The sequence below is a fragment of the Artemia sp. Qi Xiang Cuo genome, chromosome 14 (assembly GCF_049724085.1).
Source record: "Artemia sp. Qi Xiang Cuo chromosome 14, ASM4972408v1, whole genome shotgun sequence".
Lineage (NCBI taxonomy): Eukaryota > Metazoa > Arthropoda > Branchiopoda > Anostraca > Artemiidae > Artemia > Artemia sp. Qi Xiang Cuo.
Window position 1 is genome coordinate 56,323,512 of NC_142807.1, and position 25,387 is coordinate 56,348,898.

The window sequence follows — 25,387 nt, forward strand, 5'->3', positions numbered from 1 at the left end:
AAGCGGGATTGAGTCACACTTTTTGTACAGCCTACTATTTGAAATACAGTGAATCAGCCAGGTACCCAGAACAATCTGTTGGCAATTTCGCTCGAAAGCATTTAGCAAATCTTCATTTGCTTTTCAGAGCACCCATGCTTCAGAGCCATATTTGACCTCTGTCATCACCGTAGGTTCCAATGTTCTAATCTTGGTTTGCAGACTTATCTTATCCTTCCAAACTTTTTTTAACTGTGAAAAAACACCCTGAGTTTTGGCTATTCTACTTTTAACATCTCCACTGCTCCCACTGTATTTACTAATAACACTACCAAGGTAAGTGAAGCTGTCAACCTGAACAATCTTTTTGTTATCAAACGTCACCTTTTCATCTGCACTTATTCCTAGCCTTAGTGACTTAGGCTAGTCTTCTTAACATTAATTTTTGATCCTATTCTAGCATCCTGAACTTTTCCAAAACCCGTGCAATAAGTTTTAATTCTCTTCAAAAACAAGTTATAAAAACAAAACAAATCAAAATTTGGCTTCTAAGGATGTTCAAAATTACAATTCTTAAAACAAAACCCCACCATATAAATCAAAAAAAGAAATTAAGATAATTCCACTAACCGGAAATCTGGCATTAATTCTTTTTTTATCCTTTTTTTTTTTTTTACCAATATTCCTATGTCGAGCTTTTAATAATCTTGCTAATTTTTTCCTTTTAGATGGAAATTTGTCATTCATGGTATGATAGATGGGCTTTTACGGCTTATAGCCTGCAACAACAATAATAGAAGCATTACAGTCTACAATCTCTTTAAGAGCTGTTGCAAAGTCTATGGAATGCCCGACAGAGTTAGATCTGACCATGGAGGAGAAAATGCTAGAGTTGTGGACTGTATGCTCTATTTCAAAGTATCAGAGTCGCATTGCTTCCTTACAGGAAGGAGTGTACATAACCAGAGGATTGAAAGGTGAGTCTTGTAGTGCTTATTTGTTATTTTCTTTGCGAAAATAACTTCTTACTTTTAAGGTAAGTGAAAGATTTTTGGTTTTGAGAGTTGAGTCTTGTGTTCATGGTGAAGTTCATTATCACAGGCTGTGCCCGATTTTCTTATGGAAACTAACTATCATAAAAATCCATACCGTGTAGAAACTTATTTATGCTCTTTATATTGTGTTAATAAAATATCCAAAGATGGGTGAATGTGTCTGAATCATGCTGTTTTTTTTGGTTGTTTTTGAAGAAACGAAAAATGTATGATAAATTATTTGAATAATCTTAAAGCTTAGGACTAGTCCTTAATAAAAAATTTTGTGAAATCTGTTTAAGTCGACAGTGAGAACTGCTGGGTCGAATTTCCATTTAGAAAAAGATAAACCTGCAAAATTGAAGTTCTTCTTGAACTGAATAGGTTTGTTTTTAATTGTCCTTGCATTTTCTTTCATGTTCTTTAGAAAGCGCTAGCTGCCAACGGTCGTACCAAGAAGAACTTTATTTAGATTCTTTACATATAAGTGTACGTGTTTATATTCTTTTCTATTAGGTTCTGGGTCGACGTCAACAGGTGTACCAAGCTGATAAAAGAAGAATTTCACTCAATTGAAGAAGAGGGACTTCTTCAACGAAATGACAGCTTGGACATCTTTGCTCTGCATTATATATATAAATCTATCATTGACAAAAGGCTTCAAGATTTCGTTGGTGCTTGGAACAGCCATAAACATACTGGCCAGGGAAGTAAGAGTCCCCAAGATGTATTTTTCGAATCAAGATCTAGTCGAGAAGTCCCCGTCTTGTTTCCAAGTCAGGTATGTCTTTAGCCTTATACCTTAAATTATATGAAATCGTATGTCCAGCAAGATAAGGTGGTGTTGAGCCTTGTGTGGAAACTGCCATTAGGAAAATTCAAGGACGAAGGTACGCAATCAGGCTAAAATTTGTAATCTATAAACAAACAAATATGGTTGTATTCTGATCCAAAAGATCCGAGTCCAAAACAAACTTTTTAAACAGCGATTTCTGCTTTCATTATCTTTATATTAGTGGGAGTGGAAAACTGGTTCTCCTTAACATTGGGTCATATGCAGCCAGTAACAATGCTCTGATAGATAGTACTAGATCATTGTTTGAATTCTGTTCTCCCATTCCTTTACATTTTATGCGGATTGTGTTTAAATTTCTATGAATTAAATATTTCGTATCTTTCGTCATAGTATGTTTCAATTTATTACTTGCCGTTCCTCAGGACTGAGCTCTTAGCAGGAGAGACCAAGAAATTCGATTAACCTTATCTTTGAAAATTTGAGACCTTTTTCTTGATGGACCAAAAGTTTCGGTTAGCTATTCGGGACCTTTTCCTCATCTTGTATTTTAACTATTTGATGATTTGCTGAAAGGTCAATAAGTCATATAACTTGTAAAAAGTTTGTATCCAGTGGGGGGGGGGTTATGTTTTTGGCCCAACGCCCGAAAAATTAACAAAAATTAATCTAAAAAGATTTATGCGTTTTTGAAGTTTTTTTGTACCCGTCACCACCGAAAAAATATCCTTTTGTAATCCTCCCCTCCAAAAAAAAATTGTATACGGCCCTGACCTGTAACATTTCAGACAAGCATAATGGTGCTTTAACGGCTTAAGTATTTGCTTTTAGGAAGATTTTGAAACCCGTTTTCCTCAGAATGATGCGCATCAGGTGACTGTCTCCGTCGAAATTATAAATCCCACATTGTCCCCAGTCAAAGAATCTGCCATATGCATGATCAGGGAGCAAGTGGAAGCTCAAAGGCTTGAAGCTAAAGAAGGCTATATTGCAGTGCGCGAGGTCCTGAAGGATTAATAATCCAAGAATTGACCTGGCTGTTGACATCATTTTAGTTTCGGTAAGTCAGTTTTTTGAAGAGAATTTCCACCCACTTTTAAGATGCAAATTGACAAGTTTTCCAAACTTATGTATTCTTTTTTTAAACTTTTTTCCTTCGAGCCAAATGGGATTCAATGAAATTTTGAAGCTGGAAATTCAAATTAAGTAAAACAAGGTACCGTCAGGTTTTTATTTTGGGGGTCTTCCACCCCCCCCCCCCCTCCTCAACCCTCGCTTTTTCCCTTGGAAAGAAATGCTTTGCAACACGAACGGGGTTGCCCCCCAACTGTACCTCTTAATCCCTGTAGTTTTGAACTTGTGACTCAGCCTCTTTAACTCTTTAGAAAACGTAGTTTTTTTTCAAATAATTTCTGCCCGTTTTTGTTCAGTGTGTTACTTATTATTGCTCGACTAACTTTTAGCTGATCGTGTCTGGAGTTAAAGTTGGGGGGGTACCGCCCCCCCCAAATTCCCCCCGCTTGAATATTATCTTGTTAAGGCCTTTAATTCCTGAACACTCAAATCAAATGCACTGTAAGATTTTCTTTTTTCAACTTTTCTTCGAGCATCCGGGTATACGGCATGTTTTCAAAGCAGTAGAGACTTACCTGTAGGCTGAAGGTCGACTCTGATGTTCTTCTGGAGACGCATGTTGAACCAAATGATTTAATAGATTGGATTTAAAAAAGAAACTGAGTTTCTTTTTTAACTTTAAATTTAAGGGATACTACTTTAAATTCAATATATAAAAAATTTACTCTGATGGGGAATCGAACCTGGGTCCTTCGCATGACAGACAAGAATAGTGACCACTGTACCATCAGAGACTCTTGTTAAATTGTTTTTAGTCTCTGCAATCTATTTTCGACGCAAGCAAATACAAAATAAGATTTTCGTTTTTCGACAAAAAAAAACTTCTGGGAAAGAGATGGAATTTTTGGAAGCTTGCAGTCGGTCTTGTCAGGTTAGGAGGACTATTTTGATCTAATTTAATAATGAAATACTATGCTTTTAGGAATTTCAAAAATTAACATGGGCTCTTACAGTAAAACGAGGTTTTTCGTAAGTATAAATTCGGGGGATATTTTTTACGGTCTGAAAATATCAGAAGGCCCTAACAGGCCGATTTTTGCTTGGAATGAGCTCTCATTCATTCGGACGTGTTGTCACCGTGACCTGTAGGCGTGTCAGAAAAAAAAAAACTCGATATTTGGTTTTTGGAAAACAGGAAAGGAGTGATCGGATTGAGTTGAAATTTTGAGAATAAGCTCCCAGCGACCCCAGGAAAGCTTATACTCTAAATTTCAGTCTGATCTGACAGCGTTAAAGGGAGCTGTGGTGGATAAAATTAACATGGGCTCTGATAGGAAAACGAGGTTTTTCGTAACTGTAAATTTGGGGGATAATTTTTTCGGTCTAAAATATCAAAAGGCCCTAACAGGTCGAATTCCACTTCGAATGAGTCATCATTCATTCGGATCCAGTGCCAACGGTGGCCTGTAGGCGTGTCAGATAAACAAAAAATAACTTGATGAACATTAAGTGGCTATATTTGGTTTTTGGAAAACAGGGAAGGAGTGATTGGATTTAGTTGAAATTTTGAGTATAAGCGTCCAGACCCTAGGAAAGCTTATCCTCTAAATTGCAGCACGGTCGGACAACGTTAAAGGGGGGGAGGGGCGCTGTTGTGGGAGGGTTTAAACTTCTGGCCCACTTTCCCCCATAAGATAAAGTGGGAGGGGGTGTGTGTGTGAAATTTCGCATGTTTCTTAGTTTGAGCTTAGGCTACAAAATGTGATCACCGCCGTCTCTCTGCGACCGCTAGGACCGGAAGTCGCTTAACATTGTGGTGGGTCGCCTCTTTAAAGAGGCACAAGTGTGCCTCCTTGATAATGATGCTCATTTGATACTGCTTCTGATTCAGTTAACTTGTCGAGAATTACCGCTCGCGTTGTCATGTGTTGTCTATGGGTACTGCAGTTAACTCGTCAAGGATGACAGATTGCGTTATTATGCTTTATCAATGCTTCTAATCATAATGTTGATCTTTGTTATAGTCAGTCATGATACTCATAATTATAGTATTGGTGATTAAGTTAACTAGTTGATAATTACGTATTGAACTGTCTGTGCTTTTACTCTTAGATTGTTATTCGTGGCTGTAGTCAATAATTTCAAAACGACAGTGCTTGTAAGTTAACTCGTCGAGAATTAATGCTCGCGTTATTATGCGTTGTCTGTGCTTCCACTCCTGCTATTTTAATGGTCATTTTAGTCAGTAATGATAGTCATTTGATAATACTAGTGATTCACTTGACTTTTTAAGAATAACATATTGTATTATCTTTTCTTTTATTCCTAATATGTCAGCTGTCACTGTAGTCAATGAAGATACTCATAATAACAGTATGGGTGATTCAATTTACTCGTCGAGGATAACAGATTGCGTTATCTATGTTTCTAATCATACTATATTATGTACAATTGCTATAGTAGTCAAAAATGATGTTTAAAATGAAAGTGCTGGTGAATCAGTTAACTAGTCTAGAATCATAGATTGTGTCAAAATCTTTGGGATGTATAAAGGGTTTGATCACTAAATAATCTGTGGAATTTCCTTGTCCCCTTCCCCTTACTCGTTAACCTTTTTATCATTATTAGCAATTTCTGTAATCAAGATTAGCAGGCTAAACCCAAAACGATTTTTTTATTTTAAACAAATAAGCTAGGGAACGTTAAAACGTAGTCTTATATATTATTTAACATTAAAATTACTAAACTGTAAAATGTGAAACACTCAAAAAGTATTGAAACTCAAAATGAAGTTTAGACTTTAAACAAAAGTCTGTGGAGTCTTAATACTTAATCTTTAAAAAGTTGAAAGATCAAAATGATTTCTCGACTATAAGCAAAAGCCTTAAACATAATTTGAAAAAATGTTTTAAACTCAAAATGACTCTTAATTCAGCTTTAAACAAAGAACCTGGGGGAAAAAGAAAAGTTGAAAACTTTAAATAATGTTTAAACTCCGTACAATGAAGTTGGGAAGTCTTGAAACATGGCACAAAAAAGTTTAAGACGGAGAAAGTTAAAACTCCAAAATATGAAACTCAAAATGATGATTAAGAAAACTTGAAATCGAAGAGTATTAAAACGTAAATAGTCCAAAACTCAAAAGTTCACAAATAGTAAAACTCGAGGAATAGTTTCATTTTTAACAAATAAGTGGGCAGTTTTAGAACACAATTCATTTTTTATGTACTTACAACATTATCAACGTATTTACAATAATTTTAAATTGTGTTTAGTTTAACTTTATTAATGTTTATTGCAATTTTGTTGTTTCTGTGTTATTCGTTCTGTGTGATAAATTACTCCAATTATGTAGTATCCATCAGCAAGAACGATCCAGGATTTTTTTTTTGGGGGGGGGGGGGGCTGCAAAAAAAACTTTAAAAGAAGCATCAAAATTGTGTTTATATTAATTTTTGTTACGTTTTTACAGTGGATACGGACTTGTATATCACCATCGTAATTATAATAGTCATTGTTATTATTAATCATGACTAAAGATTCAATCACGCCTTTACCTTGACTACAAATTAAACAAACCTGTGCTCTGGAAAAAATAGAAAATATATAAACTTTTAATCAAATACCAAAAATCTTGATACAAAACATTTAATTGGGGAATGTGTTTTCTTTATTTTTATCTATTTTGAGCATTATTGTTGCGGTTGCCCAACTGTCATTTCTCACGATTTTCGCCATAGCTTTTTCAGTCCCTATAGAATAGTATTTTCCGGAATATTTCTTTTTCAGATATTTTCATTGAAAAAAATTGAAGAAACAACCACTTCTACCCCCCTCCTCCCAACAAAAAAAAATCGTGCAATTGAAACCACTGTTTGTGAATGGAAATTTCCTTGTTTGAGTCAGAGAAGAAGATTATACCGAGATTCGTTTGGATTTACAGAAAAGAAAGGCTAGTTTAAACATTATCTTTGATCAGTGGCGTCAGTCTGCAAGGCAAGGGGGAAAGCAAGGGCGCCTTTGCCCCCTAGATTTTTTCGCCCTCTCCCTAGATTTTGGAAAAAAAATCTTTTTGGGGTATTTTCGTTGAAAAACAGTAGTTTTGCCCTTCTTGTAGATATCGAAAAAAAAATTTGCCCCACCCTAAAAAAAAATTCTGAATTGACGCCATTCTCTTTGAAGGTTGAATGATATTGTTTTATTATTTATGAATTTGAAACTCTTTGACAGCATGTCATGTTTATATTCATCATAAACATGTTCGCATTCAAGCAAATTAAAATTCATGTAAATTGTATAACAGGTGTATAGAATTACACACTGGTGATAGTTATAGAAATGCGTTGAATATAGTTATACAAATGAATAAAAGGTAAACGATACAGCGTATAAACGATACAAACCAATAGATATATATTAACAAGGAAATTTTGCTTTGTGTAATGACATCCCTAAGTCACCCGGACTATATTAGTCGAGATGATTCATATATTTTTTAATGATGTGTTCATCTACATTTGCATACGTGTTTTCTCCCTCCCTCTCTCCTAAAATATTGGGTTTCTTCGCGTTTTTGCCGATAAATGTTTTATAGTTCATATCTAATTCACCTATTTTTTGTTTTTGATCCACCTTATGTAATCTCTCAAGGGGAATTAGATAAAAAAAAAATTTTGGTTTTGAAGAGGGGGTGTTGATTTGAATTTTCGCCATTCCCGAAAAACTGACACGTTATTGCGTCAGATGTGTTTTTTTTGTGTTTCACCATTCACTGGGAAAATCCTTTGATATAACTAGAAAGAAGGTTTGTCGAAAGAACTACTACTCTCCTCTTTTTATGAAAATTCAATTCTGTGAAAAATGAAGATTTCAGCTTCAAAGATATTTTTAGGGAATACATGCGTTTCTGTGGGTAATAATATATGCTTCTTTGTCTTTCACCATCCTACATATTTACATATCTCTTATTTAGTTTTAAATGACGCATATGAAGTTAGGAAGTTTTGTCGAACTTCTGTTCTTTTGAAGCAACTCGATGGGAAAATCAATCATTTTCTTGTTTTGGTGCTCCCATCTCGTCACATATAAAGTTTTTCATATTTCATGTGAATTTGTTATCCCTATCACCCCCCCCCCCCAAAAAAAAAATAATGAAGAAGTAACTAGGTCTTGTAAATCTATAAAAATTTTAACCATCCCACTTTCCTCAAAAAGCAAAATTAAAGGAATTGAATTATTGTACTTGAAGTTAATCCATAAGGTATCAAATCTTACTCTAGGCAAATTTGGAGAGGCATTTGAATAACTTGCTTCTCTTTATGCGGACAAGGCCCGGATTTAGATGAAGAGAGATCTCAGACTTATCAAGCATGTGAGGCCCTTCCATTCCCAATTCCTTATCATACAACAGATAATAAAAATATATGTTAAATATAATATGCTGTGAATAAGCATGGTTCATTTTATAGTCATCCCTGGAGAAATCTGGGGAAGGTAAGCAGGAAGGGTGTGGGAAAGCACAGGATGGCTGGCCCCCAACCCCCCATTGTACTTCCTGGCTGAAGGGCCACGAAACGGACATCAGCACCCCCGGTTTGGACCTTAAGGGTCTAGTGCCGTCACACTTACTTACATCCCTGTCATTTGAAATTTAAGTCTAAATACAGACCACCTGTGACAATTTTTGATTTTTTTATTATAATTACCCGTATTACTATGGTATATGATAAATCTATGCATTATTCAACTAACGTTTAAAAAAAGATTCGTGAATACAAAGTGCTTGGTTAGCTCTTTTTTGTGTTATGCTTTTGCTAATAATTCCGACCATCATCGGGATCTACCTCTGGATTTCTTATTATACGCACGTTTTTTTTTTTTTTTTTTTAACCGGTGTTTTTAATAACAATTTAAGATTCAGAGAAAGGTTTTTATTAGAAATAGTATTTTTACCTGCATTTTACTGTAGATCTACGAATCGACGAAAGTTTTCTCCAAAACTTCGTTTCAAAACCGTAGTAATCCATCGGGGGTCTTAAAAGGTTGAGTTACCTGGTGAATTTTTCGATGAAAGTCAATTCTCATTGATAACTATTTTTCTGAATACGGTTTTGATCACACATAATTGCGAATGCTGTATTTAGGAAAAGTGTATGTATTTTTCAAGTTACTAACATTCTTTATAGTAGATAGATATGATTCGGAAGGTATTGTTCAGTATGGCTTTTTATTAAAAAAATCTGAAATTTCTTTCTTTCCTTAGACGATATTCTTTTGTATTCTGTGTGCCTTGTTCATAGACATATTATATAGAGGGCCAACTAACTAAGGATCGATGGAACTGAAATATTTTTTATTGATTTGAATTATTTTATAGCTGTTTATAGCTGTCGACTGCCAAAATCTTTTGGTGTCAGGAAAAATGAATTCGAGTCCCAAAGCCTGCTGGTGAGAAAATACGAGTATCAGTCCTCTCTGTCTACTTAATATCAAATGGGCCTTGTTTGACAATCATATGCTGTGATTCTTGTAACTGAAATCAATAAAACATATATATGAGTATTCTCTACTGTTTAAGTAAAAGAAATATAACGTTTAGTAAACATACGCTCGACATTCTAATGACGGTTCAAGCACAATTCTGAAAATTTTTGTCTAACGCATAGTAGTGTAGCCAGAAGGCAATTCTTGAGTCAGTGTCTCCTCCTTCCCTGATGTGAAAAACTAAATAGAAACATCTACTTTCCAATTATATTATGCCCTTAAAGACATATTTTATAGTTCCTCCTCTCCCTCCAATGAGAACTCCCAAATTCAAATTCTGACTACGTCCCAGTAGACTCGGCCTTGATTGTAATTATAAAGGTTATGTTTGTTTCGCTTTGTTTTTCTTGGTGCTTTAAAATCAAAAGGAGTCCCCCTCATTGAACGAGATTTACCACCCAAATTCAACATCAAGTGTTTGCATCAAGTGTTATTATATTCAAAGGTATTTTAAATTCTTCTAAATTCTAATACCTTTAAATTTTAAAGGTATTATTAAAGGTATTTTAGATCAAGTGTTTGTAAAAGACAACATTAATGAAAATATTTTTAGAGGAAATCAAAGATGTCTGGAACGGTCATCAAATTTTTTTGTTTAAAATAGAAACGTACTCTTTTCTTCTTTTTTTTATCCCAGTTCTTTCTTCTCAGTGGCACTAACATCTTTATTTTACAAAATTATTTTATATAACTAGATTTACATGCCACTTATATTTAAAAGCCAGAAAAAAACTATGGCATTTACAAATCCTTTAATTTGAGCTGCTAGTAGCTAAATAAATTTAATTTTGTGGCATTCTCACACAAATTACGCGTATCCAAAATCCTCCCAAGCGTTTTGTAGGGTGCCCTTTCGTCATGAAAAATCATTGGCGCCCTTAAAATCATTGAACCTGAATGATTAATGATAGATGTCAATAATAGGTTAAAAATGAACACAGAGAAATAAAGTTTATTGGTAAAAAATGTTATGACTCGAGAACGTTTCGTTCTTTTTACTGGCTTAAAAATTTCATGCAAAATACCATCATAGTTTTTTAATGTTAGGTGTCCGCTGCGCAGAATAAGTCTATTTGGTGCAAGCTCCCAGCATAATGTTGTTTTAATAGCAATAAGGTCCCAAAAAGTTGAGGCTATTTGCATCTTCAGAAATAAGAAATAATGTGATTTGTTTAGAAAAATAAAGCAAAAATTAAACCAAAGAGAGTCAAGTAAACTTTTCAGTATGGACTTATAGGACAGAATAGACAAACGATACATAATACACATGTCGTAACTGAACATTTTTATGATTGACTGGTAAATTTTGTGCTTGTGTTTATCTGTCTTTGATTTCATCCAAAAATATTTTCATCAATGTTGCCTTTTACAAACACTTGATCTTCACAAAAAAAATAAGAGAATTTAAATTACGTTTGGCCTTGACACAGACTTTGAAAAATATATCTTCGTTAAAAAGAAATTGAAAAATTTCACCCTCCCCATTCTAGAGTGATTCTAGAATGAAGTGTTCTAGAATAGTGATACTGCCGTCAAACTAACTTTTAATCAACATTAAGTTTACTCTACCTAATTTGGGGAAAACTTTTTGGTTCATTTCACTGAATCGTTATTTTTTTTAAAATTGACTTGATAATCGATGAACTCGTTTTCTTGTTTTTCATCTGACTTCCGCTTCTATCAGCGCAAGTTTAAGACAAATTTATATTTAAATCTTAGTCGTCACATACACACTTCTTTTATTAAATAGCAGCCATGCTGGACACACTTCAAACCACCATACACTAAAAAAAAATTATATAAAAAAAAAAATCCTTCGCGTAATAAATGTCGTCCTCCCACCGAAGGATACCCTTCTTACAATGGCCTTTTGCGCTATTTCAGTTTTTTCAAATGGTGGTTTGTTTTATCTCCCACACAAAAAGGAGAAACTCTTTTATTCTCAATTAGGAAGATAATAAAAAAAACCATTTAACTTAATTAATAAAATGACGAAGGAGAAAAAATTGGGTCTTCAGGTCTGATGCCAGAGGACAGAGGCCGTCGTCCTTGAAGACTCGACTGGTAAATTCTACCAAGGAAAATAATTTTATGATCCACCAGAAGACTGTGAAAAAAGCAATTTAAGTGTCTTGGAGAATCAATTGGTCAACTGGAGGACCGCCTTAATGTGACTGCCAATTTATGACCCTGATTCTCTTTTCTGTGTATTTTGTACTACACGCAAAATTAGCAAATTTTGCATTATGCTCTACTAATAGTGTTTTGTATTCATGTTTTTTTTTTATGAAGTTTCTCTTGTACTGTATTGATAAGTTGAAATGATTTTAGATTCATATCTATTTTCTTCCTTCAAATCTTGTCAATACTAAATTTTACTCTCCCTATTTATATTGGACTTACAAATTTAGCCATAGTTAAAAACCAAACAGATATTCTGCCGTTCTGTGACTTTACTGTTAAAGAGTTAATTTTATCCCCTAACAAAAAAAGTAAAGAAATCAAACCGACTAACCCATCTAGTAAATAGTGACTTACGTGCTAAAATTATTTTCAGTTAATTTGCTTGATGTTATAAAATTGTGTTTTTGATTAAGGTACGAATTGGTTTTATTAAACAATTTACTTGATTAATCGTATATCTTTACCACAATCGTAGTTCTTTGGAATGTTTTTTTTCTGAGAGTTCAATAAACAAGGTTCATTCTAAGTCTTTATATTTCAAAGTAAATATTCTTCTGTAGTCTTGCGTAAATGTAAAATGAATTTTCAATGACGTTTGCAAAGTCTTCTCTGTCTTCTATTTACACAATAAATGTTGAATTTATAGTTTTATACTTAATTGGTCTTAACACACCATATATACGACGGATTCTCTTGCCCCCCCCTCCCCTCTCTCCGAATAAAGATCCGGGATACGCCCGTGCTTAGAGGCTTTTTGAAAACCCGTCGCTGCCACGGTTAAAGGTGATATTTCATTTAATCTAAAGATCTTATGTTATTGTAAATTAGAGTTGCGGAGTTTCAAAATTAGGAATAAGGTGTAATAATGAAAGTACCATCGATGAAGGTTTTGATGAAGGAGTTTTATTTTTCCTGGGTAAGTTGACATGATTTTAGATTCATCTCTATTTTCTTCCTTCAAATCGTGTCAATACTAAATTTGCCCCTCCCTGTTTCCATTGGACTGACAAATTTAGCCATAGTTAAAAACCAAACAGATATTCTGCCGTTCCGTCGCTTTACTGTTATAGTGTTAATTGTATCCCCAAATGAGGGAAGAAATATTCAGGCCTAGGGAAAGTATTGATATTATAGACGGCACTATTTGCAATACATATTTCATGCAATCTCGATTAAAAATTGTATTGAAAAGTAAAAAAATTCGTATAAAGCATGTATAATTCGTATAAAGCTATATATATATATATATATATATATATATATATATATATATATATATATATATATATATATATATATATATATATATATATATATATATATATATATATATATATATATATATATATATATATATATATATATATATATATATCACTGATATATATATATATATCACTGATATCTTTGAATGAGTTGCATTTCAATGCACTGCAAAAATTTGTTTAAAAAATTTCATATTCTTGCATTCCGTGGGGATTTCCAATTCCATGTTGCATGTTGAGCCAAATGGCATATCTTCTTCAATGTAGCCAATTTTCAGCTCCATTCCGCGGTCGATAAATCTTGTACTTGTTGCAAAAAATAGGATAGTAGAATAAGCACTTGAAGGACCTAAAAAGAAGAATCTACTAAATTTTATGCATCAAATTAACCTAAGAATTAGCTTAGCTACATCCAAAAATCTATCTTCAATCGCAGATTGGGCTAAATTCTGCACGAATTTTTAGAATAGCCATTAGTGCAGGTGGCATGACCAGTTTCACATATTGCAGGATTTGAGCCCTTAAGGCAAAAGTATACGACAAAAGATATGTATGATTGGGTAACTCCTTTCATAGTTATCAACCGCCATATCTTAAGTTTTTTGCTTTAGCGCGGGGATAGCTAAAAAAAAATCAGTTATGAGTCCGAATATTTCCGAAAAGAAGAAAAATGGGGATCTAGCAACCTATAACCAATGGTATTATATCGACGATCAATCTGAACTTAATCAGTCAAGTATGAAAGCAGTAATTGAAGTCGAGTACAACATGGTACTTACTTTCGAAGTTTGCCAGGAAAACTTCATCCTTCAGCATTTTCTCAAAGTAGTTTTTAGCTTCCTCTTCTTTCAGAGTTTCGCAGTTATCATAGCTTAGAATGCCGATAAAGGTTTGATAACTTAAAGGGGAAGGAGTCAACCAGTTAGTTGCTTCAGCAGGAAACCTCTGGAAATGGTAAAGAGTTAGATGATTATTACTGCTCACATAGGAAATTATAATTTAAAGATTTGATGGATTAGGCTCTTGGATTTAATCAACATGCAAGTTGATGCAATAAGAAGACAATCTAGTGAGCAAGAATTGCCTGTAAGTTTCAAAACTCACTTTTACAAACTAAGTAATCGATAACTTTGGTAAGTTATCACCAGGTACTGCATGTGTGATAAGTTTCAAATACTGATCAATTTTAAAGAATGTATTTCCTCCTCTCTGAGAGATTAATAATAAAAACTATTTTTTTTCAAAATTAAAATTGCTTTCGCGTATGTTTCAATGATTCTGCAAGATTTGGAGCATTAAATTTTCTCAACAACTTCTTTTCAAGTACCACCCCATATAATTTGAAGACTACGGACAAATATATTTTGTGTGCACTAATATAAATGTAATTAAAACCCAACAATACCAAACCTTTACAAAAAATAAACCCTCCCCCCATTCTCATTTTTTAAACTATTGTAGGGGGGGGGGGGATTTTGACAAAACTTATAAACTGTTCTAGGTCTGCAATTAATTTGTATAAATATGGAGACAAATACGAATTAAATTGCAGATTTTATCAGGAACACACTCAAGGACACTTTATGAGCTACTGACCAATGTTACAACATGCTTTTGACTTTCTGGATTTTTTAAATTAATAAACTCTAACAGATTACACAAGCAACTTTTGCTTATACTTAAAAGTAATGTATAATTAGTAAATACAAACAGTTTTTACCTCCATAAGCTCAAACATCTTTGTATGCTTAAGACCCTTCTGAAAAGCTTTCATTCCTTTGGATTTCGATGTAAACATCAAGTGTTCCAGAATGTACTGAACAATGATTTTCTGGTACAATCATGCTGCTTGAAACTCCACATAGTTGAATTATCTGAAAGAATATCAGGCTAGAAGACTGTACTCAAGGGGGGAGGGGGGGGGTTTGGAATTTCAACCTGTCCTGAAAATATGGAATGAAATACAAGAAAAACCATATTAGGAACTTTGAGGAAAAGTTTAAAGCTTGTGAAATCATACTCTAATCTAAGAACAGCTTAGCTTTTAACAGATTCTGTTAATTGAGACATTTTAAGCATTCCTCCCCTTCACCTGCTTAGCTCATGCAATCCAAGCCCATTCATTTGATATGTTACACTGCATCAACAATGAAGAGATAAGTGGAAAATACTTCCTTTTGATATTTCCAAACAAAAAGGTCTGTTACAGAAAGTGCTGGATAGTCAAGTTTCTTGGTTTCAATATGCACTGTTTCACCCAACTAAATTGTGCTTGGTTTTATGGCTAGGTATATATAAGAGCCTATCTTTCCTAACCCCAAAAATCTCCTAGAAACAACCTTGTAAGTCTAGGCTCATTCAGATTAATCAAAGAGCAAGACCTCAAACAGATGTTAAAGATTCAGGAGGGGTGTTTGAATTACAGTTATAATTATCCCATCTTGAATGAACCCATTTAATGTCTCAGGTAGTTCAATACAGACTTAGGTTACATTTTTATTGTAAATTTTTTAAGGCCAATTCATTACTTTTGTGCACTGGCGTACCAGAAGAAATGAATTGCGCTAAGAGATTAGATTAGTTTTGATTCTTCTGACAAACAGTCCAAGAATCAAATAGAAGAATAAGAAGGAGTAGAAAGAAGAAGAGGTGAATGGCCCGCCTGCTGTTAAATTAGAAGAAGATAGAATGGTTTTCAAGAAGTCAACTCAGCAGCAACTCTATAAGAAAATTAAAAATAAATTTTCTTGTGAGTTATTATTGCTTCTAATCAGCAGTTATACCAAACCACTCCTGCTCAACTCATCCTCAGGGCTATACTGTGGTGTTCTCCTCCCCATAGTAGAGTGAAGACCGCTTGATATCATTCTATTTTCCCTTCTTGCTTTAGTTCTGTTTTCTTAGGTTTAAAGCTTTTTCCAACAGGCAATATTTAGAAGTCCTCCAAAAAAAAATTCCCCCCCCGAGTCCCAAATCAAATTGCAGTGAATGTGCCATAGTGAAAGATACACATCTTGGCTGGTCAAGCACACTTCCTCAAAGTTCAAATGATAGCTCCAATTTGGAGAATAGGACAATGATAAGTGTAGGGGCTAATGTAACCATAAATGATGATAATGGGTTTCAAGAAGTCCTCTCTAGAAGCTCTAAAAAAGGAAAAATATCTCCCCAATCAAAAGTATTTCCCCTCTCCCTGCCCAACATCCTCCCTCCAAAAACGTGGGAATTTACCTTCAAATTACTCCTACTACCCCCTTCAAAATAAAAATAATCACTGCAATAAGAGTTGCAATTTTTAAATTGCTAATATCAATGTTCTCTCTTAATATTAACCGTGATGGATCTCTGCTAATAGCTGTAGAAGATCAGAAATCAGCATATCTAACAATTAACCTAAAATCCCTTCTGAATACCCCAATTATTGTATCTAATTGGAACCCAAAACAATCACCAACAAAAATAGTAGTTTATTATGTTCCCCCAGAGATATCCACTCAGGAGTTAATAGAAGGGCTTTCAGATAGGACTGGAAACACAATCCCAGTTGAGGATGTTACCCAACTTGGCAAACCTAACTCTAATGGCTTAAAAACTAGTAGATTCTTCTTATTCACACTGAATGAAAAAATTAATATCCCAGAAAAATTATTCCCATTTGGGCAAATCAAACCACACAAGGAATACAAACCTAAGCCTATCCAGTGTCAGAAGTATCTCAAACTTGGACGCACAACAAACAAATGCAATGAAATTCTCCAAGAGTGTAGTAATTGTAAAGCTTTCCATCCTAAAGAGTTGACAACTTGTAACAACACTCAGCCTACATGCATCAATTGCAAAGGCCCACATGAATCTACAAATAAATTATTATGCCCTGCATACAAGAAAAGAGCTCTAACTCTCTAAATATCAACAGAGAAGGCCATCCCATACCCCTTTGCAGCAATGGAAGCAAATGCTGCCCAACAATACTAAATAAAGCCTGTAATGAAACCAACCAACACCCCAAGTCAAACACCCCCAATGCATCAAGCACCCCATATAAAACACCATCTTCTAAGCCCCCTAGCTCAAATCCCTATCAGAAGGAATCACCAAGCCAACAAGCCTCCTTGTCCAGTGGGATGAGGTCAGCCTGGCCCCCCCTCCCAAGAAGAAACAAACCAGAAACACTACCAGGAATTAACCCCTTAAACAACAACCGTTCTTTGGGTGTCAATACCCTATCAATGGGATTAAAGACTTTAAACTGTACTTTAGCTAACTTTTCAATCTCTGCTTTCTTTTGATAAAAATCAAATTTTGTTTTTAATGAAAAATATCTAATTTTTATTTGGTTTTAAAAACTTTGCATCTTAAGCTTTGTAAGAATGCTATGTATGAACAAAAAAAAAAACAACACTAGACTATCTGATCACTTTATAGAGTAAATAATTCCTCAAAAGTATTAATTAGAAATTGACTTTAGCAACAAAGAGCCATGAATGATGAGATTGATTGTATGCAAAAAAAGAAACAATAGTACTCACTCCCAAATCCGAAGCATTTGTCAGATCAAAAATATCTTCATAGTCCTCTTCTTTTTCAGAGAGCAGCTTTGTAATTATTTTTGCTTCTACTGATGCAGCATTTTTCCCAATCCCTTCTCAAAGATGCTGGACATAATCCAATATGCTGTTTTCTGAATCCTCATTCAGGAGCCTATTAGCAGTAAATGGGCAAAGATAACCAAACCTTGGCCCATCATGAAGGAGAGAGTATCCAATTGCTAGTCCAACAACTTCCATTATAGATTTATCTGTGCAAGAAAAGTTGAAACCACCTATGCTTTTTTCAAAATACTTCTGGACACATAGCTCAAAAAACTCTGACATAAACTCCCTAAAGGGACCACCAGCATCCATGGCTGGCTCTCCAACAAACGACACATATGGTGACGAAAAAATAAGAGTTGGCGTGCGACTACCTCTCTTGAAATGTGCAAAGCCCATTTCAAAGATCATGGATCGTTGCACTGCAACAGCGCCTCTAATAGCGGTATTTATTGCTGCTTGTCTTAGTGTACAGAGTTCACTATCAAAAGTCATAGGAGCCTTTTTGCAGCCTTTGTCAATATGGGCAACCAGAGATAGGATGTCAAACTCTTTGTTACAGTTTGCACAGAAGTCAGTATCAATTGATTCTGAGGTTGATGGAGCATCTAGTGCCACAGTTACCACTGGCAGATTTGAAATAAAAGGATTAGAGTCAACCAATTCTGGGAGAAACTCATCATCTAAAGATGCTCCACATGATTTTAACTGCATTGGTAGCTCAATCACCGGAAGGCTTGCTTCACAGTGTATAGATACTTCAACAGCTTTGCTTAGTTTTGCTGCTGGTTCTCTTAGTCCCATAGTCATTACAGGCAAATTGGACGCAAAAGAAGTAGAACCTACAAATTCTGGGATGAAGTCATCATCCAAAGATACCCCACATGATTTCAAGTGCATGGGTAGCTCAATCACAGGAAAGCTTGCTTCACAGCGTCTACATACTTCAACAGGGCAATCTGGAGATGGTGTTACCTTTACCTGGAAACAAGGGAAAAGCCTTAGAGCATATTCAGGCCTTCTTACTTTAGTAGCTACAGTATACCCATGTCATTAGTAGAGGCAAAATCAAAAAGATTTGCTGAGCAGCTCCTATATCAGATCATTAGAAACTTTTAGGATTTTCTGTAGCTCCACCTCTACTTATGCTATGGGGCATTCTATAGTTATTAAGGTAAGAAGGTCCAAACTCAGCCTTAGCAAACACTATTAATACATGGGTTATGTGAGATAATTCTAGAGGCAACCTATTTTCATTAAATATTAAGTCATAAAATAAGTAAACCTGGGGGTAGTAACTGACTTTTTTCTAATATGTTTGAAATAAAAGTTATAAAAAATGAAAGAGACAGACAAAGTTAAATTTGGTTTGCATGAAGTAGTTTTTATTTTGGTTTGTTGACATTGTCTAGAGATTTATATGTTCTTTTACCCATTTGTTAAATAAAAAAAGCTTTTTCTAAACATCTACTAATTTTGTTTAAAGATGCAACATATTCTCTGTGACAGCATTTTCTGAAGTAAGAGCTTGAGATGTTACTGGTAAAAAGTAATTAAAATCCTAAATGGGAAACATGTAAGGCAAATTTTGCTTGTATCTGGACTTTATTTGTACTTACATTGGTTTATTTTATTACCATTGTATTTTTCAAAACTGATTCAAGGAACTTAAAATATCCAAATCTGTGCATACAAAATACATAATGTATTGCAGCAGAACTCACCTCTACAATTTGTGCTTTTAATAAGTTTAATAAATCAATTTTTATTTTAAGTATAGACTAAACTACATGGGCAGAGGGGTGATGCTTTATGTTCAATTTAAACTTAAATTTTGCTCTTTCCTTTCATCAGAAAAAACCTATTTTTACCTTTGTTAATGAGAGATTGCAAGTAAACTATACCACTTCCAGGATATTTGGAATGCAGCCTTCTTGGATTCATGCCATGACCTGAAGTATCTTGAATAAGTTCCAAACTTGCAGCCTTAGAGCCAATGCAGGTTCTGAGAAAACTAAAACCTCCACACCCCTTGAGTTTTGTATAAGCATCTTCAATCAATTCTATAAAGTCTCTAGAGCACATGTCCGGGTTATCAATGATTACTGTGGAATGACCAAGGCCTGCTTCATTGTACTTTGATTTATCTTTTGGTACAATTTTTTGATCACAATATACAAGACAGAAGAATCTCATGGAGCCTTTTCTTTTTTTAATACTGTTATCAATGGGGGTTGCAGTCGGTGAAAACAGTCTTTTCTGTTGTGACTGTACCTTTTGCAATTGCAAATTTTGGCATTCTGATAAAATCCTGGATGCTTTGGCCAGTGTGAGACCCTTATTCACCAAGGAGTTAATAGTCATATGGCAAACTTCTTCAATGCCCTCATCTTCCTTGAATAAACTGTAGTCAATAGCAAAATTGGAACACAAAGATTTCAGGTCCATATTTCTGCAAAGGAAGAAGTTATATTATCAATTTTTACATTGAAAATTCTTTGTTGATTCATGATGTCCTGTAAACAAAATAAAAATGTATGCATATAAGGAACAAAAATGCTTGGCTTGGTAATGTATGGTAAATGAGTATTTTTAGCATTATTCCCAGCATTAACAATTTAGACCAGTGGTCCAGCTATGGGGGTGGGGTGGAGGTGTTAAAGGGACAACCCCCCCACAAAAAGAAACAACAAAAAACATAATGCTCATTCAATGATTGTGACAAAGGAGGTAGGTATTCATGGGCGCCCATATGGGGGCAGGGGGGCTCTTGCCCCCCCCCTGGCTGAATGATGCTGCCTTATTTTTATATTTTTGTTCTGAGATTTCTATTATATAGCATTAAAAGTAGCAATTAGATGAAGTTTGCCCCCCCCTGGAATTCAGCTTATGGGCGCCCATGTAGATATTCCTCCAGTAAAGCAATATAATCATGTAACTGTTGAAATGTTTTGACCCAGTTGGCCAAATGATTTTATATTTAAAACCAACCCAGTTGGTTTTAAATATAAAACTTTGGAATAGTATGTAGAATTCTGAGGATTCATGAATATATGTTTACAATTAGCAATATATGGGTGGTTTTGACCCAATTTGCCACATTATTTTTAACAATGCTTTTCCCCAAATTTAACTTTGGGAAAAGAGGGTTGGGGGGGTCTAGTTGTCATTGGATCACTTTTGACTCTTAAAAACAAAATTACAACTTTCAATTTCTAATCATTTCAGTCCTCTCCAAAGTTTAGACAACCACCTTTTATATAAATAAAAACTATATATACCCCCAGGGCATAAGTTACAACCCTTCCCCTGGGATAGTTATGTTGGCCCTTAAGTTTTTTTATCTGATTGTTGGAATATTTTTAACAAACTGGATATCTAAAAATTTTGATCAGTTACATTTAGTGAAAAGATTGTGTGTGTGTATGGGGGGGGGAGGGGGCAGATGTCCTCAGATCAGTTTTGACTCAGAAAAACATAGCTAGAACTTCCAATTTCCAATCAAATGAGCCCTCTGTGCTGTCCAATCAAATGAGCCCATAATGCTAATGAAAAAAAAATGATGAAAATAGAATACTTTATTAGCAAAATTATGAAAATTACAACTTGGAAATATGCTCCCAGAACATGGAAATGTCCTCAAGAATCATGTTAAAATGAACTTGGCCTTCTGCCTTTACTGCTGCCTGCCACATGTAGTCTACTAAGTATGAATGTAAATGATGGTGGGATGTACCTTGGTAATGATGTACATTTGTTAACCAGGAAATAAATGAAACAAACTACAGCAGCAAATGGTATTTTACTTTTAGAAAACCATGTATTGACACACAAATTGATTGATGGTTTTCAAACATAGCCTAGTGTTACACTTCCAAAAATGTTACTTCTAGTAAGAGTACAGAGTCATGGTGTGTTCATTGATGCAGTGTTTTGGCATTCAATGTCTATGTCTAGGCAACTATGTCCAGAATTCAATGTCTAGGCAACAACTGTTCACAAGTAAAATTTGGCGCTTAGCTAGACACACTAGACAATGCGCTTGGCTAGACACAGAGTTCTAGCAGCTAGAACTCAATGTCTAGGATTTTCGATGATGGCCAATCTGCATGTTGCAAATTTCACTACTTACTTTCATCTGTATTTACATTTTAAAATTGAAAGTAATTTTTGAAATAGAATATAGTAAAAATGTGTGCCACATGGAACAGAAAAAATCCAAATATTGGGAAGAACTTAATGTCTATATAGAGTGCAATCCATGTTAATATTTTAAAAGTGACCCAAAACATATGGACAAAATTTTTATTGAAAATGTCTGGAGGTGCATCTCTGAAAAAATGTCTTTAGCCTACCCAGGCACTTCATCTAAAGATGTTCAATTAGACTTCCTGTCACTAAGAAGGAAATTCAAAAATGAACATTTGAGGGTTTTGAGGAAGAAGAGTAGGAGTGGAGTAGGGAAGGAGTCAATGTGGGACCTATACAAAAACCTCCAATTCCTCAAACAGCATGTGGAGATTTGGGGGCCTTTTTCACGATGACGTGATTTGAACTCGTGATGAACTCAAATCCTCGTGAAAACAACAGAAGATGGTTAAAATCCATCTTTTTTTCAACCAGAGATGGATTTTATAATCGAGCTAAACGTGTAGCAAAAAACATAAATTCATCTGAACTAAACCTGACCTCAGAGTGAAAATTTCAAGCAAAATTAGTTGGTTTGTACCTCTCAATTTTATTTATTTTTATCAGGTCAGGCAACATAAGGTTCGATTTTTCGTTTTTAAAACCTAGTTTAGTGACATTTTACAAAACAACAAGGAATTTACCTAAGGCTGTGTAATGTGTTTAAACATTAAAAATACTTCAGCTAGCTAGGGAGAGAGATACCATTGCCCTCTAGAGTGAGAAGGAGTAGAGGTAGGTATTTCAAAATACTTTCCAAGGAAAAATTTTGTCTGTACACCCATCCTGGAAGTTTTCATTATCCTAATCTAACTCCTTTCTAAGATAACAAAAAGTACCTCCAACCAGAATTTTAACCAAAGGTTTTCTGATTTTGCTGGTTGGAATTATTTTATGCAAGTAGTTCTCATCAACATTTGTTTCAGAATGCCAATTCAAAGAAACCCCCAGTAGAAACACAAATATTTTGTTTATTGCCAAGAACTATGCTATTTCTACCCATTAGGGGGAGGGGGCTGGGGTACAGCTATAACAGTAGTGACTACTATGTTTGGAAAGGGCAGTGAGTGGGGAGTGAAATTCCCCACTATTGAAATTCTAACAATTTGACAATCTGATTTATGTTTTACAAGAAAATATTACTCATGGGTGCAGCAAGGAGTTGGTAGCACCAATACTTAAAGCTTGTCCCCTACCCCTTAAATAAAACTGTCACAGCTCCCCCCCCCAAAAAAAAAAAAAATTCTTGGGCAGGTTTGTAAACATGTATTAGGGCTTATCCCAGTTTGTCTCTCAATCACTTGGACTGTCTGTCTTGGCTTTTTCAACAGTTAGCCACGTCTTGATGCCTGCAAAATACCTGATTTTAATTCAATTAAGTGAATTTCAATATAATTTAATTAAAATCAGGTATTTTTATGGCATCAAGACATTGCTAATTGCAGAAAAAGCCAAGACAGGTTTGAATTAAAATCAAGTATTTCGTATGCACCAAGACATGGCTAATTGTAGAAAAAGCCAAGACAGATAGTTCAAGTGATTGAGAGACAGATCTGGGATAAGGCCTTTTTAGGATTGTATAAAACTAGGAACAGTCACATTGTAAGCCAACTATACAAAAAAAATTGTAGGATGAGATATCACTCAGCACAAATTTGATAACAGACAAAATATTTATCAAAAGCATGGCTGTTCTAATAAATTTTATTGTAAAGTTGTAAAAAGAAGTCAGGATAAAGGTTATCCCCTTAGAAAATATATGGTACTGGTGCATTAAACGTACACTTTTATATACAACTAAAGAAGTCAAGTTTGGTTAATGGTAATGAAATAAAAATAGGATGAATATACAATAGTTTAGAAACAAATTTGGGCTATATATTTGAACATTAGGGGGAGGGGGTGTAAAGCATAGTATATGTTAAATTCATAACCTAGGTACCTTTTCCCTCCCCTAAACCCCAAAAAATGGTAAAGTTCTATAAAATCATATTATTGAGTTAGGACTAAAGTGAATACACCATTTGATGCCTTTTTTTATGCTTATTATGAATATAATAAGCATTTCTATCAAAAATGAATTTCCGCCCCCCCCCCTATATATGCCAATTCCGGGTTAGATTAGGTATAGCCTATATAGGGGGGGGGGGCTGAAATTCATTTCCAATAGGAATGCTTATTTTATTCAAAATCAGCATAAAAAAAAGGCATCGAATTATGTATTCACTTTAGTCCTAACTCAATAATATGATTTTGTAGAACTTTACCCAAAACACGACAGTTTAAATATTGTAAATGCAATGAAAACTAATCTTTGCATTCCACTGGTCTCTTGAAATAACCAGTCTGGTGGGTTTTGTCTGTCATTAGTAGGCCTATATAAAAGTGTATGTTTAATGTACTTGTATCAAATATGTTAACTCAGATCATATTGCATATCATGTAAAATGCATTCAACCAAACAATTGGGAAACTATAGCTTTCACCATTGGCCTACAATTCCAGGGGACTTGTTGGTTATAGGCTATATCAATATATTGACATGGTATTCCACCTTTAGACCACAAGCAGCCAAGCCTATTAGGCTTAGGTTTCACTTGTTTGCTGCTTTTAAGTCCAACCAAAATCAATCCCATGTCTAGTGGACATTGTCTGTCACATGACAACCCAACATCAATCCAATCTTTCATCCCTAAATTCTATGACTATCTACCTTAGTTCCACTAGGAACACAATCTTGGACTTGATTTAGCCTATTTAAAAAGAGTATTTAAGAGATAGGCTAATCTAGCAGCAGCAGCAGCAGGATTTCAGACCTTTCTTGACAGTAAATGTCACTTAGGTCCTCATTCAATGGTTTCTCAAAATATCACTTTAGAAAGTTGAAAAGGGAAGTAAGGGGTGAATTGTCACTATAATTTTGCACTGCACTTATATTCAAGATGCAACCAAATTTTAGTAACTAGCTGGACTATATCTTTTTATCTGCTCCTATGTCTTGTAAAAACTGCGCTACAAGTCAACAAATTTGCATATTAAATTTTGTCATCAAAATTGTCATCCACATTCTTATATGTGGTTGTAGCCAAATTTCCTGGATACAGATTATATCAATAGTATTTTTCTGGCAGTGGTCAAGAATAATATGACATTATTTTAGGGACCATGATGCATATCTAATGAAGCATTACTAAGCAGACAAACACTTGAAATCTTTTGTCGATTAAGGGAGCCTAAATTTAATTCTTCTACCAGCTTACAGAGCTTTTCAATACGAACTGGTAGGCTTAGGCTTGATAAATTCATAAGATATGGGCTGCATAATAGGCCAATTACTAACTTTTCATCTGCTTCTGTTTTTGAAGATTTTACAAGTCTGTCTGATATCTGGCTTTGTGAGGTCTGATTGATCTGATAGTGATGTAGCCTCCTCTTGTTTATTACATCAGCATAGCTTTTATAAGCTACCTGTGCCATACAGAACCCAATTTGATATTTTTCAGCTACTTGGAGGATTCCTTGGTTTTGCTGCCTTACTGGGCACCAATTGGATGTTGATGAGTGACTTCCACCACAATTGGCACACATGTATGCTTTTGGTCTGATTTCAGGGTCTATTGTTTTAAGTGGGCACTGGTTTGATGGGTGTTTATCTGAGCACCTCAAACAAATTGACTCTTTAGCTCTATATTCTTTTTGAGTGTGTCCATATTTCTGGCACTTGTGACACTGGAG

At 34.6% G+C, this 25,387-nt stretch overlaps 3 protein-coding genes across 4 annotated transcripts in view; 1 reads left to right on the forward strand and 2 right to left on the reverse strand.

The window, feature by feature from the left end:
* LOC148944661 (uncharacterized) overlaps positions 1-3,071 on the forward strand; it is a 4,144-nt gene extending 1,073 nt beyond the window's left edge. The window contains exons 2-4 of the mRNA XM_089100092.1: positions 708-956; positions 1,530-1,794; positions 2,638-3,071. Coding sequence (XP_088956218.1) covers positions 708-956; positions 1,530-1,794; positions 2,638-2,823 — 700 coding nt within the window. The 3' untranslated portion in view covers positions 2,824-3,071. The remainder of the gene's footprint in view (positions 1-707; positions 957-1,529; positions 1,795-2,637) is intronic.
* The window catches only part of LOC148944658 (uncharacterized), a 324,369-nt gene that overhangs the window by 256,150 nt on the left and 42,832 nt on the right, over positions 1-25,387 (reverse strand). The gene's annotated exons all lie outside the window — the stretch shown is intronic.
* On the reverse strand, positions 13,029-19,468 carry LOC148944662 (uncharacterized). 2 transcript variants are annotated; one of them, XM_089099665.1, is made up of 5 exons: positions 19,336-19,468; positions 17,402-18,445; positions 14,593-14,746; positions 13,652-13,817; positions 13,029-13,221 (listed from the first exon to the last, which is right to left on the reverse strand). In XM_089099665.1, exon 2 carries the CDS (start codon positions 18,362-18,364, stop codon positions 17,519-17,521), a length of 846 nt encoding a protein of 281 aa, XP_088955791.1. In that variant the 5' UTR covers positions 18,365-18,445; positions 19,336-19,468; the 3' UTR covers positions 13,029-13,221; positions 13,652-13,817; positions 14,593-14,746; positions 17,402-17,518. The 2 variants fall into 2 exon arrangements, with proteins under 2 accessions (XP_088955791.1, XP_088955792.1); XM_089099666.1 differs by lacking the exon at positions 14,593-14,746.